Source organism: Rhinolophus sinicus, linkage group LG09 (genome assembly GCF_036562045.2).
Source record: "Rhinolophus sinicus isolate RSC01 linkage group LG09, ASM3656204v1, whole genome shotgun sequence".
Taxonomy (NCBI): domain Eukaryota; kingdom Metazoa; phylum Chordata; class Mammalia; order Chiroptera; family Rhinolophidae; genus Rhinolophus; species Rhinolophus sinicus.
Window position 1 is genome coordinate 108,917,143 of NC_133758.1, and position 18,959 is coordinate 108,936,101.

General features: G+C 35.0%; 1 protein-coding gene across 3 annotated transcripts in view; it reads left to right on the forward strand.

The window, feature by feature from the left end:
- SEPTIN7 (septin 7) overlaps positions 1 to 18,959 on the forward strand; it is an 86,157-nt gene that overhangs the window by 29,498 nt on the left and 37,700 nt on the right. For all 3 annotated transcript variants that reach the window (XM_074340997.1, XM_074340998.1, XM_019726311.2), the window contains exon 3: positions 18,067 to 18,173. In XM_074340997.1, coding sequence (XP_074197098.1) covers positions 18,067 to 18,173 — 107 coding nt within the window. The remainder of the gene's footprint in view (positions 1 to 18,066; positions 18,174 to 18,959) is intronic.

The window sequence follows — 18,959 nt, forward strand, 5'->3', positions numbered from 1 at the left end:
AAGAAAAAAAAAATGACTTACCTGCAAGAGATATCATTAACATGAGGCTATATTTAGCCTCAGTCTTTTACTTTTGATAGCTGCATAGTATTTCCAACTGTGGCTATCTCAGATTTTAGCCATTTCTTTCTCATTTTACATTTGAATGATTTCCTGTGTTTGATCTCATCATAATGCTGCAGTAAAAAATTTACGAAATGGAAATCCTGGTCAACATTTTAACTCTGATGTTTAATGGCTGCCTAGTGTTCTAATCTGTGGCTGAATGTACCATAACTTTTATAATTTATTTCTCCACTAATAGACATTAAATTTGTTTTACCCCTTTCCTTGTTACAAATAACATGGCAATGAAGATCTTTAAATACACAGGGTTTGGGTATGTGTGTTGGGGAGCAGAAGGCAGTATCATTATTGCCCTAGTTTTTAACTCGAATTTCTGCCACAAATGAGCTTTCTGACCTTGAACAGATCACTTTGAATCTCAATTTTCTTATCACACCAAATGTTTACCCAGTCTTTCTAAGCCAGGTACTGCACTGAGATTAAAAAAAGGAAAGCCACACCCTCTAAGAAACAGGATGTGGGATGGTGGTGGCGTAGAGACACTTGTACAGTAATACTGTTTGCTCTGTGTAACTAACTCCTCCTCCCGCACAGAGGGCTTGAGGTAATTGTGTATATGAATGTGCTTTGTATGTATCTGTGTACATAATAGGCCTGTAAATCTTGATTTTAAGCATAAAACTTAATTTATTAGTGCATTTTTATGACTTAGTTGAAAGATCCAAATACCAGGGCTGAAGAAAAGATAAAGATCAGGGATGGATGAGAATGAATGGCAGCTATGTTAAATAATTAATCCTTACTTTGAGCTTATTCTTTGTTGAACTTCTTTGCTTATAAACATTTAGGGCACACATGTTGTGCTCTTACTTTGCAATTCAGTGTTGGGCAAAGTTGCTGGGCAAAGCTCTTTTTTTGCAGAGTTAGATTTAGCTTATTTGAAAGATAGTTGAGAATATGTTCTTTTCATCTCCCATTATAAATAAGATTTAGCTGGGTATCTTGCATTCTTGTTAACAAAATATAATTTTGTACTTGCTCATTCTGCATTTCAATAAATATATTAAATTTAAGTATTTCGCTCAAATTATTTGTGTGACATCACTAATTAGTCAGTCTTATGCGTACACGTGCATTGTAGTTGCTACAATATTAATAACGGATACGTTTTGAGTATCTCTTTTCCCTAGACTGTGTCAAATATTTATTGTCAATGATATAAAGAATCTTAGGGATTGGTTTTATTAAAGATTTTAATTTTGAGTCTTAAATTTCTCATATGGGTTGGTGTTTGCTTTTGTTGAATCATGTTTGAATAAAATCAGATTTAATGTCATTTAGCAGTTACCAGGAGTGTTTCTTGGTTCAAACCATCATTATAGGTAATTTTGGTCTAAGGAAGAAACTTTATAAAATTTTAGTCATCTAAAAGGACAAATAAGCGAAGAAATCAAATGAACCTACATTTTGATTGTTCTGAGTTTTCCTGACCCCTTGAGTCAAAATCATCTGTACTGCCTATTTTTAAGACGCTCATCCCAGGAATGTGGAAATTGGCATTTTGACAAGGGTTGTCCTTTACTCCCCATTCTAAAGTTTAAAGATCACTGCTCTAAAGTATTCTTTAATGTTCAGAGAAAGGAATACAATTATATATTTCTTTGAAATATAGTTGTAGTTTTTGATAATTCAAATGATTGAAAAGATATAACAAAGTTATTAAGATATATATAGTTTTAAAATATGCTTCCTGTAGTAAGTACTACCATATTTCCCCAAAAATAAGACAGGGTCTTATATTAATTTTTGCTCCAAAAGACGCATTAGGGCTTATTTTCAGGGGATGTCTTATTTTTTCATGTACAACAATCTACATTTATTCATATACAAAAATCTGCATTTATTCAGATATAGTCATGTCATCTTCTGGAACATCATTATAACTCTCCAAACCCCGAATTCCAGCTTGAATTTCTCGCGACTCCATTTCCTGTAGAACCATTAGCTCCAATCTCTCATGTCCTGCAATAGAGCTCTCCTTAAATGAGCACTTCTTGTCCACGTAGCCTGCTCGTAGTGCATTGGCAACACAGCTGGCAGTGATTTTATCCCATGAATTCTTCACCCAAGTCACGACCTAGCAGGCCAGGCTTCGCAAAGTTTCCACGCTGATTTCTCTCCATTCTATTTTCAGTGTACTCATTGATTTCTGTGCACAAATGGTCCTTGAATGGCTTGTATTGCAATATCAAGAGTCTGGAGACAGGCAGTCATTCCTGTGAGAATCATTATTTGATCTATTTTTCTCTCTGCAAGGAAGTTCTTCATGTCTTTAGCGCGATGAGTGCTGGCTGAATCTCAGACTAGCAGACCTCTTTGGCCACCTCGCAAAACAAGTGGCAGCATTAGATAGACCCACTTCCTTATAACTGCTTGTGTGCACCAGACTTTTTCGGTTTCAAAAACATGAATGCCTGAAACACATTCAACCTTATCTTTCTTGCTCTTAGTGATGATTAGAGGTGGGGCTTTCTTTCCATCCAGACAAATTGCCAAAATACAGGTAACACGTGCACTTTTGTAACCAGTGGAGGGAACGTAGATTGACGAGGCATCCCTCTGATCAATTGTCGTTTGAGATCCTTGGCCCATAAACACTGCAGTTTCATCCATAGCAATCATGTTGGAGAGTGGTATTTAGAAAAGTTGATGCATCAACAAAGGACTTGAATGTAAATGCACGTTTAATAACTTCAGTATCTTCCAGCTTGGACAGTGTTGTCGATCTTAGAGACAGTTCATAACGCAGAAGGAAGCCATCCAGCCAGTGTTGTGATGGTTTGAATATTTCTAACTGGTACCATTGCAAGGGGAAATGCTTGAATATCAGCCCTGCGCACAGCCAAAGGCTTTGCTCTCCTGTCAGCAATCTATTCACCGATGATGTCTTCCAGCTCAGGAAATAATGGTTGCTGATCTGATCCACACTTGCGCTTCTTAGCATTTCCCTTGTCCACATGTTGACTGAGGTTATCGTACTCGGCTCGCCATTTTCGGACCATTCGGAGATCCAACTTCTCTTTGCAGAAAGCTGTAAGATTCTTGCTCTGGGAGTCCTCCACAATTCTTTTCTTGTACTCAATGGAATAGCTCTTTCGTTTTGCACTCATCTTGTCTGGGGGTCAAAATATTATTCCCTTAAAATCTACCGTTAAATCAAGTGTTAACTGAAGGCTTAGGAGACAGGAGTGGCAACAAAAATGATGACAGTTAAGAATGATGGTCCATACAAAAGCGACGAAAAATTACAGGCACCAAAATTCAGAAAATGTTTCTTTATTTCACACGTGTGCATTAAGTACGTCTGTTACAACACACGACATATTGAATTATGAAGATTCATATTAGACACAACCACGTCCGTTCGTTATCAAGTGTGCACGTTATTCGTGTGTTGTGTCTGTACTCCCACTGGTCATTTGGCAATAAGTCTCGAGTTCATCTGTTTACATAGGTATTTACCTCTCGTCCAAAGGCTCCCGCTTGGGTATTTACAAATACTTAATTATAATTTATATTATTTATTTTAAATATTAATGTCAATAATATTTGTTTACATTTAATTATATATTAATACTATTATTTTATAATTCAGTACGTCCATCATGAGTTGCCACGGGTGTACTAAATGCGTCCATCTGGCTGATGATCTTAACTGAGGCTTATTTTGGGGGTAGGGCTTGTATTACGAGCATCCTGAAAACTCATGCTAGGGCTTATTTTCCGGTTAGGTCTTATTTTCGGGCAAATACTGTACTTGTTACTAAAATGGTTTTCCATTAGAAATGTAATACAGAGTAGATGGAATTTTTTAAAGAGAGGGAGGAGATTACCATTGTTAATTTTTGTATATTTTCTCTGTCTCTAATGCACAGCTGTAATACCATATTCATTTTTAAATACTTTTTTCACCTAATGCTTTGGCAAACATTTTTTCATGTCCAATGGGTTTTTAAAAATTAATTTTCAGTGGCTGATTAATGTGATTTTGATCAGTGTATCATAGCCTGTGTTCATGGTGGTACCTGAAAAGCCCTCCCCTGATTTCTTTACTATTAAAAATACTATTTCAGTCTTTCCCTCTGCATGCTTGATTCTAGACATGATAAAGGCTGTGAATTGGAAACATTATACCCATTTAACACAGTTACCACAGATGTGTCAGTATTCTTGTTTAGCTCATCCTTGAATAGAATTTTTTTTAAATGTCAATTAAAGCAAAATGGCGTAGTTAATTTAGTATTAGAAAAAGGTTCCACATTTTAATTTGTGTGCCTTTGATTTGAAAATTTTTTTGTCTAGCTTTTTTATTAAGCATATTTATATCATTAACATTTTCTTTCTTTATTGTGAATGTTATAACTGCATACTCATGTATTTTCTTTTTTAAGAAATATTGATGAGACAGATTTACAAAATCATGAGTGTGATGCACGAAACCCACTGCTGGTCCTTACGTTATAAATTTTGATATATGAGATTTATAGAACTGAGTCACCTAGTTCAAACCATCCAAGTCAGCCCACTTAGGCATTGAAGGGCACTCATTAACATCGCTTTGTAGAAGATGCTCCCTGCTCAAGAATAAATCAACTACTTGCTTCCCCTCTTCTGTCCAGTAGATATCCAAGTAAAATCATTTCTTTGTTATGCTCCAATCTCCTTTCCTGGTATCTCTCCGTTTACTTACGCTGTAGTGTAGGCAGCCATTGGCCTTAAGTTGCCCTCTAATTTCATAGAACCCTCCACGCTAATATTTCCACAAAATCTTTACTTTGTCTGAGTTGTATATTTCAACACTAATCCTATTTCACTCTAAATTAAAACTTCCTTAGTGAATACTGGCTAGAGCTAGAAATTAGAGGAAAAGTCTGATTCTCCCCTCCCCCAAGATATGAAAGACTAGCAGTATTCCCAGGGATACTTGCTTTTTAAGAGGGGGTGTTTATTGAATGGTCAGTTAGAATTTCCGGTAATAATGTGAAGAATTTGCTGGAACCTGGGGAAAACTCATAAATGGTACCTGTTGATTTCACCTCTTTTTCAGTTTGGCAGAAGAACTTAACAGAATCTTGATTTACAACCTAGAAAAGTTTGCAGACCCAAGCCTAAAGAATAAGACAGTATATTTTAACCAGAAAACTGTGGCAATCCATTTTTGGAATAACTAGTCACGAAAAAATTTTTCCAGGTAGACATTTAGATTTTTCTGGTAACATGAGGATTTGAAAAAAATGGTAGGTAGTTATCCACTTGAACTGGGCTATAAATAGAATACTTTTATGTCTGAATAGAGCAAGAAATATCATAAACATCCTCTTTAGGGCCTCCCAGCTTTAGATGCATAGCAAGTGAAAACTTTTTGGGTGAATGAGGTAATTACTGAGTGGCTTGTTGGAATGTTTGCTACTAGCTACACAGCAGAATTGCTACTTAGCACTTAGTGGTGATGGCCAATTACTGTAATTAGAATAAGTAAACCTTGTTTAGATAATTGCAGAGCCAGGTCATAGCCTGTTTAGCTTGAATTTTAGGATTAGCATGCACATCAGTCTGTATGTTGAAGGGTACCTTAACAGATTTTGAGATGAAATAGTTTTATAGTAAATCTCAGGCCACATATGTGTGGAATACCTTAGAAATAATCACTACCTAATGTAGTCTAGACGGTTCTTATTAGAGGAAATCTTTAGAGATAAGCATATTAAAAGGCAAAATGAAAAATAGCACCTTCCCTGGGTGACATATTTTTATCTGCTTTATGGGTGGTATCTTCATTTTACTGAATAAATCTGTACTTTTATGTTTTCTTTTTTTGTCTTTTTTATTTATAAATCTGTACTGTTAAATGTCCCATCCATTACTTAACTCATCATTTGGCTTCTCTCCTTAATATAAAACTACTTTTATTACAGGTCAGTAAAAGGCCTTTTTGTTGTCCTTGGTCCCTTTTTTTTTCCATCTATTTGACGTTGGCCACTTTTCTTTGCATTTCTTCCTCACTTTTTGTGATAACTGCCTCTTGGTTTGCCTGGTTGTTTAGGATCCTTTCCACTGGCCATCTTTAAGTGTTGGTGTAACTATTATAAATAATTATTTGTGTGACTTTCTTATTATTGGTGTAACTATTATAAATAATTATTTGTGTGACTTTCTTCGAAACCTCATGAACAAACATTTCACGAATGTTTTATTCTTAGGCTTGAAATGTAATATTCTTGAACAATGACAAGTTATGCGTAGCTTTCATGGGCTAGACCTCAAAAATAAGAGGACGTGGCTTATTTAACCTACTTATAACGTTAATGTATAGGTGTAATAACATACTCTAGTTAGTTACTCTTATTTTATAATTTTCATGAAGTATTTAACAGCTTACGTTTTAAGTATTACAATATGTTGTTTTAACAAGGATAGAAAAAATTTAAATCTAATTCTTTCCCTGTAAAATCCAGTAAAATGAGGAATAATCGTGACTGTTGCAAAATGTATATTGTATTTTTCAAAGCCAAATAAATGTAAAATTGTCATTAATTTGGATCACTTAGCAGATCTTAAAATATTAGTTACAAGGAAATACAAAATGTTACATATAAACATCTAGAATGTGTAATTCTGAATTTTGTTCTTAAATGTTTCCTCAATAATGCAGAGATAATCTTGATTGAGGTTGTTCCATAAATTCTGTGTTTAAGTAGAGTTTGAGTTGGTGGGACTAAATTATACCTCTCATTGCTAATTTTACGTTAGCAACACTACTGCTTTCCCTGTAGTGAAGCCAGCTAGCAAAAATTGATTGTAGTTACATCACCTTGAAGGTATGAGGACAGAGCTGCTATATTTTGTCTTATGATTATATGTTTTCTGACATTTTGGTATAGAGGTAAATATTAAATAGGAATTAATCATTTAATGTCCAGACTGAGACATAGCTTCACTGCATTCGACATTTTTTTATTTTGAGGCTAGTATCCTTTAGAGTCATTATGTTGGCAGTCTTACCCTTCTACTCCATTGTCATATGTCTCACCTTTATTCCCCCCTAAAATGAAAAGTCTATAAAAAGATTTTTATTTTTTTAAATGGAAATTCTAAAGACATTTAATACAAAAGTGAAGTTCCTTTTTCTCCCTCCTTCGGTTCTAGTCCCTTCTCTAATGACAAGTATATTAAGTTGTTAGCAAGTCTTCTGGCATCTTTCTCTAATTTTATATACACCAATCATTCCCACGTAGATTTCTTTTTTATATAAATGTCCCCATGCAATAAATACTGTACTGTGAATGTGTTTTCCCTTTCACTTAATACATTGTACACGTATTTATATCAGTACGTAAAAACTACCTCATTCTTTGGAGTTATGTCGTATTCCATAGTATATATTTGTCAGGATTTATACAGTCAGGTATTGATGGACGTGGATGTTTGCAGATCAAAACAATGCTTAATTAAGTTTCTTGAGTTTTTAGGCACACATAAATGCTTGTGTAATGTATATTTCTAAAAGAGAAATTGCTGGGTCAAAAATCATGTGCATTTAAATTTTGATTGGCTGCCAAATTGTTTTTTCAGAAAAGCTGTGCCAGTTTACCTTTTTATCAAGAGCTACTCTGAAAGCAGGTCTATTTTCTTTAGGCTTATTTAAGCACAAAATTTTCTCTGAAATCATATCTCTTAGGCGTGCATATGTAGTATTCATTTTGTTTGTATTTGAGTAATTTTTCATATAAGGAGTTGAGGGGACTGTTTTATATCTACATGAACAGGTGAATTGTGTTTTTTGTTGTTAATTTCTGATTTCACTGCATTGTAATGAGAGAATATCTTGAGAGTTCTGTATTTTTTAGTATTGATTGATTTTCTTTGTAGCCAAATATGATCAGATTATAAAAGTATTTGAAAGGCATTTTAAAAATACGTTTATTCTCTGGATAGGAATTTTTTTCATTTAGTTTTGACAAGCAAGCATATTAATTATTCAGATTATTTCTATTTTTTAACCACTTGGTTTATCAAGATCTGAAAAACCTGTTAATGTTCTGTTAATTCCTTATTGTTTCTAAGTTTTTGCCTTATGCATTTTCTAAAGTTTTGTTACTGTTTTTATTCTTGCCTTTTATCATACGAAACTTTCAAATAAATCAAAGTTTGTTAATGAATTAGTAGAATCTAAGGAAATAAAGCAAAAACTTAACACCAAATTCCCAATTCTCTCCTTGGATCAATTAATATATAATAGTAATGTTTTGTATTTTGATGATATGTTATGATGCATTCATTTTCATGACAGGTATATCTCTTATCCTGTCTAATTTGTGTCTTTAATTCTTTGTCTTACTAAATTGAGACTTAGGTTTACGTTTGCCGGTCTTTCTTGTTAATATTATTGTTTGGATTAAATTTGACTACAAGTAATGGAACCTTAAAAAAACAATCTGAACAAGATAGAAATTTATTCTTCCTCTATTTCCAAAACCAGAGTGGAGTAGTCCTGGATTGAACTGATGGCTCTGCCTTAAGGTCTCATTGTCCCAGGTGCTTCCTTTGTGGTTGCTGCACTGGGCGTGTTCTCTTTTTCCAAGGGGCTTCATAGTCTAATATGGCTAATTCAGCTGCTAGCATCATGGTTACGTTCTAGTCAGCAGGAAGGAAAGAAGAACAAGAGGAGTACACTGCTCTTAGAGAATAGTGCCAGAAGCTGCCACGTGACCCAGGCTCTGGAGCCAGGTTCAAAACTGTCTTAAGTTCAGATCCTCCTCACTTTAGGGAAAACGCTGCTGTGGTAGGTTTGAGAGCCAGGTTAGTGTGAGAAGGAGGGAACAGCAGGTCTAGGTGGCAGCCTATCGGGGCATTGCGCTCAGGGTCCTGATGGCAGCAGCCATTCACAGCGGTCTGGGTGTGGTGATGTGCGGCTGAGAACTGCACACAGGTCACGTCAGGGAACGCTAGGGGCCAGGTTTCTAATTTAATAAAGTGGAAAATTGTCCAGGCTTTTAGGTTAATTTTTTTTCCACATTGGGAGTACTGGCCCACTCCTCATCTTTCAAAATTCTGGTTTCATTTCCCTGGGAAACTTTTCCTGATCCATAACAGTCTGTGTTTCTTGCCTCCCCTATAAGCTCATAGTGCCTTCATTATACCATGTGTGAATGAAGTGGTAAATTGTAGGTTTCTCCCACACAGATAGAGGGCGTGTGTATGAGTATGTGTATAGATTTGTGTGCATGTGCAACCACGCGTGCATGTGTGCGTGCGTGCGCGTATGTGAATAAGAATGGATTACTTTTTTAAAAAAATTTTTGTATCTAAGCCTGTACTACAGTACGTTGAACATAGGAACAAATTGTGTGCACTGGTATATAAATGTACGTATATCTTTTTGTTAATTCTTCCGTGCTTGTTTTAAAATTCCTACCCATCTTTTAAAGTTGGATTTAAAACCGATAAAGTCTAAATTGAAGCTGTTAAATGACTTTTGATTTATCCCATTCCATGTTGATACAGAATCTTCGACTTAGTTTTGGAAGGGGCTTTAGATTCTAAATGTCCTTACCTTAATTCATGCTGTTCCTTCTCATGTTTTCCTGTATCCCTAGTCTCACTAAATGATATTACAAAATGATACTTACTGAGTACGTAGTGTCTACCAGGCACTGTGTTTATGTTTCATGTGTATTACCTAGTTTATTCCTCACAGTTCGTGTATTATGCTAATTTGATATACGTGCAAGAACAGAAAAATTAGAGTATCTTTCTCACTATAAACATGTGTATGATTCATCGTCTAGAAAGTGTGAAGTTAAATGCTGTGCTAATAACCACTGTTAAATGCTTCTGTCTAGTTGTCCAAAACAAAATTCTGAAGGTCATCTTAAGATTTTTCCCTTTCACTTTCCACCCTCTCCCAGTTAAGCTTTAAATGTGTCTTAATTCTTTTTTTCTTCCCCTCTCCCTCTCTCCGCTCCCCCTCTCCCTCCTCCTCCCCCTTCTTCTAAGTCCTCTCTGTCAGTTTGCAGGCCTGTAGTTCTCTGCCTGTGGCTGCAAATCCGAATCACTTGTGGTTGGCAAACCTTGGCCTTGGAGGCTGATTTACTAGCTGTGAGCCTGAAACCCAGGCATATGTACTTGATCCAAATAAATTGGATTGATTCAGATTTCTGTTTTCTGTCTGTGGGTTCTTCTTTTTCTCTACCCTTTAGTTTGCTAGGTTTTATTTGTCCTTCAAGATCCAGTTTGTTGTCACCTCTTTCTAGAAACCTCTTTTAACTCCCATCCAATGTAGAACTTATTCTTTTGTGCTTACTGCCATCCTAAACATATCTTAATATAGTGCTCATAGCATTTACTTACTTGTCTGTCTCCGGCACTCGTCCATACATTCCATGAGAATTGGAGTTCTGTCTTATTTGCCCTTATAATCCTTGTGCCTAATACATAGCAGATAATTAATAAATATTTACTGATTATATTTCATACAAAGTATGTAATATTTCACATTGCTCTCAGGATATATATATGTGTGTATATATATATATATATATATATATATATATATATATATATATATTTCTTTTTTTTAAGTGGTGAGAAAAGTTTATTAGAAGAGATATTACACTCCAAAGAATTAGGAGTGGGCCGAGCACAAAGAAAAGTGGCTCAGAGCTCAAGGTGGCGTTATTAGGAGAGAAAGTACACTCCAAAGGGTTTGGAGCTGGCCAAGCAAAGGCAAGGTCACGAGGGGCGCTCTCAGGATATTTTACATTCAGAATTTGGCATTATTTTCGGTTTTTAATATGATCTTATATTCTCCATCAGGGCAAGCAAAAGCAAAATTATTATTAGAGGAAGTCTTTACTAGTCAAATGTTCATGATTTCTTCCCTACAAATGGGACTCTGCTTGTATTATTGCGTGTGATCTGTGCATGATGAGCATGTTTAAACATCTGAGAGCAAAACTGGTAACTTACCTAGTTTTTAAATTAGACTAGAAATTAGCGTGTTCGAACTTTTTTTTTCTAATTTTACCTATTTTGCAACATGATTTTTGGTTACTGTGGTTGTTCATTACGAGGAAAATACATGTTTTAGAAAGATTAAAATAGAAAATATTGTTATAAGGGAAAGAAAGCCTGGGTCCAAAACACAGCTCTGGGATTCCCTTCTAGGTCACCAATGAGAGTGTCCCCTCCTTTCTTTAGGAAGCTGTAGGTATTGAGGCCTCCATGTCTCCTGGTTAGTCTTCCTTTGCCCAGTGTCGGCTTCTCTCCTATAGTCCCTTTTAGGTTCTCATTCTTTACTTGGCCGCCCACTCAACTTTTCCACTCCTTCCTCTGGATCTCCTATTCCGTGTTCAACACATTGTTTTATACTGAATTCTTAACCACTTCTTGCCCTGAATGAAACTTGGCCCTTGGAGGACCATTTCTCCTAAGCTTATAACTTTGTCAAGGGAGGCTCATCGCATGAGCAGGAGTGGAAAGGAGATGCTCTTGGTGATTACTTTCCTTATTGTTAAAACCTCCTGTTCCATTGGGGCCCTGCAAATGAGAGAGAAATTGAAATCATCTTAGTTCTGAGTTAAAAATTAAATGTCAGATTCTAAACCAGGGGTATCCAAACTTTTTTCCACGTTTTTTACCAAGGGCCATATGCGGTAAAATACACAAACAGCCGGGCCACTCACTGGTGAAGTACATATTGCCTCACCTGGTTTAAGTAAACTAAATATATTTTTGGAATTTGCTGCGGGCCAATTAACAATGGATTGCGGGCCGCAGTTTGGACACCCCTGTTCTAAACCATAGGAAAAAGTAATTAAGATCTCCTTTCTTTGATTTGGCTCTTCTAATTGACTTTGAGTCTGAGGGAAGTAGTGTTTTGATCGTCCTGTTTTCTTGATTCCAAGATGTAATCTACTGTGAAACATACAATCAAATTTGATTTGGGGGAGGTAAGAAATAACACATTTTGATTATAAGAGACTTTTTTTTAACAAATGTTGATGGGGGGGGAGAATGTGTATCTCAGAATTAAGAAAATTGAATAGTTCTTCTGAAAAAAATAGTCTTTATTTGCCCAGAATCAGCTTAGAAATAACTTAGAAATGACTATAAGCATAAATGTGGAGATGAGAACTAGAGAAACACCTGTTACACATGAACATGTTGAATTCTGAAATTATCTTTTCTGTGGTCAAATAATACTCTGTGTTTTTTGTTGTGTTTACTTTGACAGAGATCACCCAATTAGTGTAGTCGTTCAAGTTGTAAATTAGCCTTAAAGAGTATAAAGTACACACATAAGCTGGTGAAATAGGAAACTTATTTCCCTTTAAATTTCAGGCTAGCTCCTTCTTTCCATATACTCACTACTTACTCTGACATATTTTTAATGTCCGTAACTAGTGCTAAAGTGTCTTGAAATTTTTTATCTTGAATTTAAGCAAGATAATCTACCCTTTGTTGCTATAACCAACCTTCAGGGATACCACATAAGCATGGAATCTTAAAGCTTTGACCCATAATTGCAGTGTGAGTTGTCTAGGAATAGATGGAAGTTAACTTATTTAGATACCTCCTGATACATCAAAAATTGACCACAGCTAAATTTTAGTTCAGAGTGTATAAGCTGTTATTTCATGTAGTTAATGTCAAGAGTTCAAATGAAGAAGAGAAAAAAAATGCACTGGGGGAAAAAAATCATAAGTGGAAGTATGGTTGGGTATTTTCTGATTTTTACTGAGTATAAAAAAGCAGACAGCATTTAGAAGTTTTATAATAGTAGTATGAGGTTGGTGCATAAGTAATTGCGGTTTAAAAGGTTAAAAATAATTGCAAACACCCCAGTTACTTTTGCACGAACCTAATACGTGCTATTTAGAATTAAGTAATTTTAATAAGGAAGAAATCTTAACCATTGCTCTCACAAGGAGAATTGCTCCCAAAAAAAGTCTTGTGTTTAAATAGGAAAATCATGAGCCTAAGTTCTCTAGAGCCAGATATATACTAAACTTTACTATATATTTTATTTACCAACTGTAAAATAACTTGTTTAAATGCCCGTGAGCAATTGTTGAAGGATTGAAAACAAGTCTATAAACATAGAGATATACAATAATTACTATATCATTCTATTTTTTCCCTCTCCGATAGTAAAGGAGGAAACTTACAGATATTAATCGTCTATGACAATATAATACCTAAATATGAAATTTATGTCTTATCTCCTTTTTAAACTTACCTGAGGAAACTGATCAGATTCCTCTCCAAGATAATTATGGCAATAAAGATAAAAGTAGGACGTAAGCAGCCTAAAATAGAAATGCTAACAATGCTAGGAGCTTAAAAGGTGGTTTCAGTTGGTATTTAAGAAACAGTTTTTTTTGTTTGGTTAGTTTTTTTGGTGTGTGATCATATTAAAAAATAGCCATTTTTGAGGGAGTCAGTTTTATTGACAAATCATTTTTATGAAGAGGAGGGGTAAAACTTCCTTGATTTGGACTAATTGTACAGGAAGTTTTCTGAATTTTTAAAACCTGAATATCCACTATAAGAAATATTGTGCTACATTTCATTTTCGTTCACTACTCAGTAATGAGCGGCCTCTTCATTTTGCTGATAAGGAAACTGAAGTGAAAAGGTTGCATAATGGTAAAGTGGAAAAGCTAGGATTTTTGAACCTGTGTGTTTCTAAAGTTTGTTGAAGTTTATCCTAATGTAAACTATAAAATCTTTGTGTTTAATTGATTTTTTTTTGTAGTGTCACATTTTTTATTCCTCTTCTCATCATTTATTGTATATTCTATAGATATTTTCTTTATGGTGATCATAGAAGTTACATATAACAATCCTGTTTTAATAATCAAATTAGTACCATCTTTACCTTAATTACACCCAACCACTCATATACAGCCCTCCACACACACCTTTTTGTTACTGATGTCACAAATTGTATCATTAAACATTGTGTACTCATTAACACAGATATATGATTAATAGTTATTTTTAATTTGTCTTTTAAATTTTATAGAAAATATAAAATGGAGTTACAAACCAAAATTACAATAATACTGGTTTTTATATTTGTCTATGTATTTACCTTTACTGGAGATCTTTATTGTCAAGGGTCGTTTCATTTCAACCTGAAGGACTCCTTTCAGCATTTCTTGTACAGCATATGTAGTGATAATTAATTCCTTCAGTTTTTGTTTATCTGGGCATACCTTAATTTCTATCTCAGTTTTTAAGCACAGTTTTGCCAGATATAGAATTCTCACTTGACATTTATGTCATAACGCTGCCTTCTGGCCTCCCAGGTCTCTGCTGGGAACGTGGCTGACAATCTTACTGAGGATGCCTTCTGTGCGTATCGCTTCTTTCTTGGTGCTTTCAAGAGTCTCTCTGGCTTTTATCAGTTTGATCATGTTGTGTCTCGGTGTGGGTCACATCATGAGTTTGTTGAGATTCTTAGATTTGTAGATTTATGTATTTCATCAAATTTGGAAAAATTTTTGGCCATTTTTTCTCTTCAGATGATCTCTTTGATCCTTTCTCTTTCTTCTCTTTCTGAAACTTTTCATTGTGTATGTATTTTGATCCAGTTGATGGTGTCCCTCAAGCCCCTCAGGCTGTGTTTGCTTCATTCTTTTGTCTTTCTGCTCCTTAGACTCAATACCATATTTTGCCATGTATAATGTGCTCCCGTGTATAATGTGCACCCACAATTTTGGCCCAAACTTTCAGGAAAAAATGTTTCATTTTAATTTTTTAATTCAAATTTCTACTTATTTACATTTAGGTTCTTGTTTTTTGTATTATAAAGGAATTTTAGCATTTATCTTTTAACATATTATGATACAAGAAATTTTATGTAACAAATAATTACAAAACACAAGAACAGATACAAGGTACAAGAAATTTTATGTACCAGTAATAAATTTATGATATTTACACATAGAAGGCCAAGAACTCTTCATCGTTGAAAGTTCGTTGTAAGTTCAACAAAACCGATGATTGTATTCCAGAGTGTTATTTTTCATAGATATCATTATTGATTTCTAGAGTTACACTTTTTAGCTCATAAGAATAAATGCAAGAATTGAAACCATTTACATAGACACAGAATTAGTACTACCCACGTATAATGCTCATTCTTATTTGTCCCTCACAAATTTGGGCAGAAAGGTGCTCATTATACACGGGAAAATACAGTAATTTAATTGTCCTGTTTTCAAGTTTGCTGATTCTTTTGTTAGCTGGCTCAATTATGCTGTTGAACCTCTCTAATAAATTTTTCAATTCAGTTACTATATTTTTTAGCTCCAGAATTTTTGTTTGTTTTGTACTATTTTTCAGCCCCAAAATTTTGTTTGTTTCTTATTACAGTTTCTCTGTCTTTGTTTGATATTCTTGTTTTGTTTTTATATTGCTTTTCTGATTTGTTTTACTTCTTTGCACATTTTTTCCCTTTAGCTCTTTGAACATATTTAAGGCAGCTATTTTAATGTCCTCATCTAGTAAGTTCCAATATCTGTGCTGCTCTAGGAATGGTTTCTGGGAACTTGTTTGGTTTATTTCTATGGAGTGTGTTCTCGTTTCTTTTGCATGCCTTGTGGAGGTTGTTGTTGTTGTTGGTGGTGGTGGTGGTGGTTGTTGAAAACTGTGCATTTTAAAAACAGTCACCCTTTCAAGTCTTCACAGACTGGCATTGTATGTCAGGGGCTACTGATGGTTCGCTGGCCATGCTGTAAGCCGAGAGCTCAGCCTGGAGTGAAAGTTTAAGGTCTTCCCAGGACTTTCCTGAACATGTGTATTGATTACTTGGGCCTGTGTGTGGCTGTCTCAATTTCCCCTGCATACGTGGATGGTTTTGAATCTTAATTCTCCACCAGTCTCACCCCAGCTTCTGGGACCTTAGGTGATCTGTGGTGTCTATTCGCCTGTAATCTTTTGCTCCAGGAATCTGCAGGTTTGTAGCCCCCCCGACAGTTTTCACCAGTGGTGTCCAGTGCTTTTCCCACCTGAAATCTCAGTTAGGCAAGACCGGAACCAGTCCTTCTGGCAGACCCTAGAAAGGTTGAAATGTTTTAAGCAAAATCTACTCTGTTCCTTCTGGTTTGAGAGAAGGCTTGGGAACTGGGCTTCCACCTCCTTAGGACCCAGACATACCACAGGGAGGAGGATAGGGCAATAGCAAATTAAAATAACATGGAATTCCCTATTGTTTTACACTTGGCATTTTCTTGACTGGGCATGGACTTGGTTGCTATAGACATTTGTCTGTTTTTCCAGAGCTCCACTAGGGTTGATTCAGTTGGTTTCTAGTTGTTTTTGATGTTTCTGGGAGGGCTTAGACCTTCCTAGTTTGCTATTTTGCTGACATCACTCAAGATTACTTTTTAAATTATGAAAACAGTACAAGCTTAGTGAAGAAAATTTAGAGCACACAGAAATGTAGAAAGCAAAGGAAAAAAGTCTTAACCCACAATTCTGCTACTCCACAGTAGCTTTTATTAAATAACATCTTGATGTGTTGTCTTTCAGGCTCTTTTTTTTCCTTCATCTTTCCTTTTGCTTTGCCCTGTTTCCTTTTGTTATGCAACCCCTCACCACCAAAAAGTGTGTGTGTGTGTGGGGGGGGTGATTTAATATATAAAATAAGGTCTAAACATAATTTTAGTCAGTACAGTGCAGTACAGTTAATTTTTTAATATAGTGTCCTTTTAACACCCAAAAATATTTTTATCAGCACCCAAAATTTTCATTTATGCTTCTAAATGAAAGTAATATAGATATTTCTGATTATCCCCAAATTTTTAGTTTTTATTCTAGTCTTTTTTCCTTTATTCAGTGTATAAGAGATAAGAAAGAAGCAAGTATGGAGAACTATAACTTTTTTTCCTGTAACTTAGAAATTTATGAAATTTTTACATCTAAAAAATATTTGCATCCCCTCATTCAAAGTGAGTAGATAAGCTTCAGACCACCTGAAATGGATCTTACCTTTCTTGAGAGCCAACATAAAAAGAATCTAGACACAAATAGTAAGGTTAATATTGTGACATCACTTATTTAGGCTAAAGGTGCCTATAAAATGAACTAGCAATACCTAGATTCTTTAACCCTGTGCCATATTAATTGATAATTACAATATGATTGTCATTTATTTTAGCCTTGTATTATGTATATTCTGAAGCTATTTACGTTTTGATACAAATTAACTGTATTTGGTGAGGTATATTAAACTTGACATGGAATGTCAAAGACGAGTATGTGATCTTAATCTTAATGGAAATTGTGTCCTACCTTCCTCCATTTCTACTCCTACCTCTCTCAGAAGCACTGGAAAAAGTAATTACCTGCCATTTTTTTAGTCTAATTTATACTTATGCTGTGTGATATATGGGAAGGTAAATTGGAAGTAATTTTTTGTGTTTCACTTTATACTGATGTGCCTTGTGATTAGTTTTTCTTTTTCTCAGCAGATTCCTACTTTTCATAGCTGTATGATTTCTTGCTTTGGTCATTCATTAATTATGTATTGTCTATAATAAGCATTTATAGTTAATTTCTTTTATGTTTTATTTCACTAAAGCAGCAATATATAATTTAGTGTTTCCGTCATGACTAACTTTGACCTCTAGGAATGCATTACTGTAAAAATAGAGGCTCTTGTTTCAGGTACATTACTTTTAAAGATCACAGGTTGTAAAATCATAAAGCTAAAAAAAATCCTTGGAAACATGAGTCCAGTTTGATAGATAAGAAAATGAGGACAAAGAACTTACTCTAATAGTAAGTCTTTTAGTATATTTTCTAATGTCACTGTCTTGTCCCACCAAGAAGTACTTATATAAAGCAAGTTTGATTATAGCAATGGTTGAATATTAAGGTCGATAACAGGACTGAGTTTAACAGATTTTCTCCCCTTATTTCTTTTAGGTGAATCTGGACTGGGAAAGTCAACGTTAATCAACTCATTATTCCTCACAGATTTGTATTCTCCAGAGTATCCAGGTCCTTCCCATAGAATAAAGAAGACTGTACAGGTATGTATATTAATATTGTTAATTGATAGAAGCTGCAGTAATGTTTCCACACAAAACAGCTCTATAACTTTTATTATGCTTCCCTAGAGGTAGGTTTCAGATTTGGCCTCAACCAGTGTAAAGTGGTTAATGTGATTATTGATAAGAGAGAAGAAGAAGTGCAGCTAATTAAAAGAATTATCTAGGTTAAAACCTTCTAAATTTGTCCTGAGAACCCTCCTAGGGATTACACTGTGATGTAGTAAATAATAACACAAGAGTTATGCTGTCGAGTATGGTAGCTACTTGCCATATGTGGCTATTTAAGTTTGAATGAGCTAAAAGTAAATAAAATTAAAAATTCAGTTTCTCATATACAGTAGTCACTTTTCAAGGGCTCAGTAGCCATATATGGCAAATGGCTACAGTTTGAGCAGTGCAAATACATTTTTACCATTGCAGAAAGTTCTATTGGACAGTGTTGGGAAAACATGACTTATGGAAAAGTCATTATTATTTAAACACAGTGTTCTGTATTAGTCAGTAGCATAATACCACATGATGGTTGAATGGTAGTAGCAATTCATTAAGGTTCCCAAGTTATGTGTGGTCTAATTTAGTACTTTCCAATCTTTCATGTGCATTCAGATCACCTGGGGAGCTTGGTAAATTTACTTCCTGTTTTCTCCTAGGTCTGAGGTGGGCAAAGAGTCTGCATGGCTAACAAAATCCCAGATGGTAGCAATGCTGCTGGTCCATAGAGCACACTTTGTATAGCTAAGTGCTGCATTCTAGATCTGTACTATC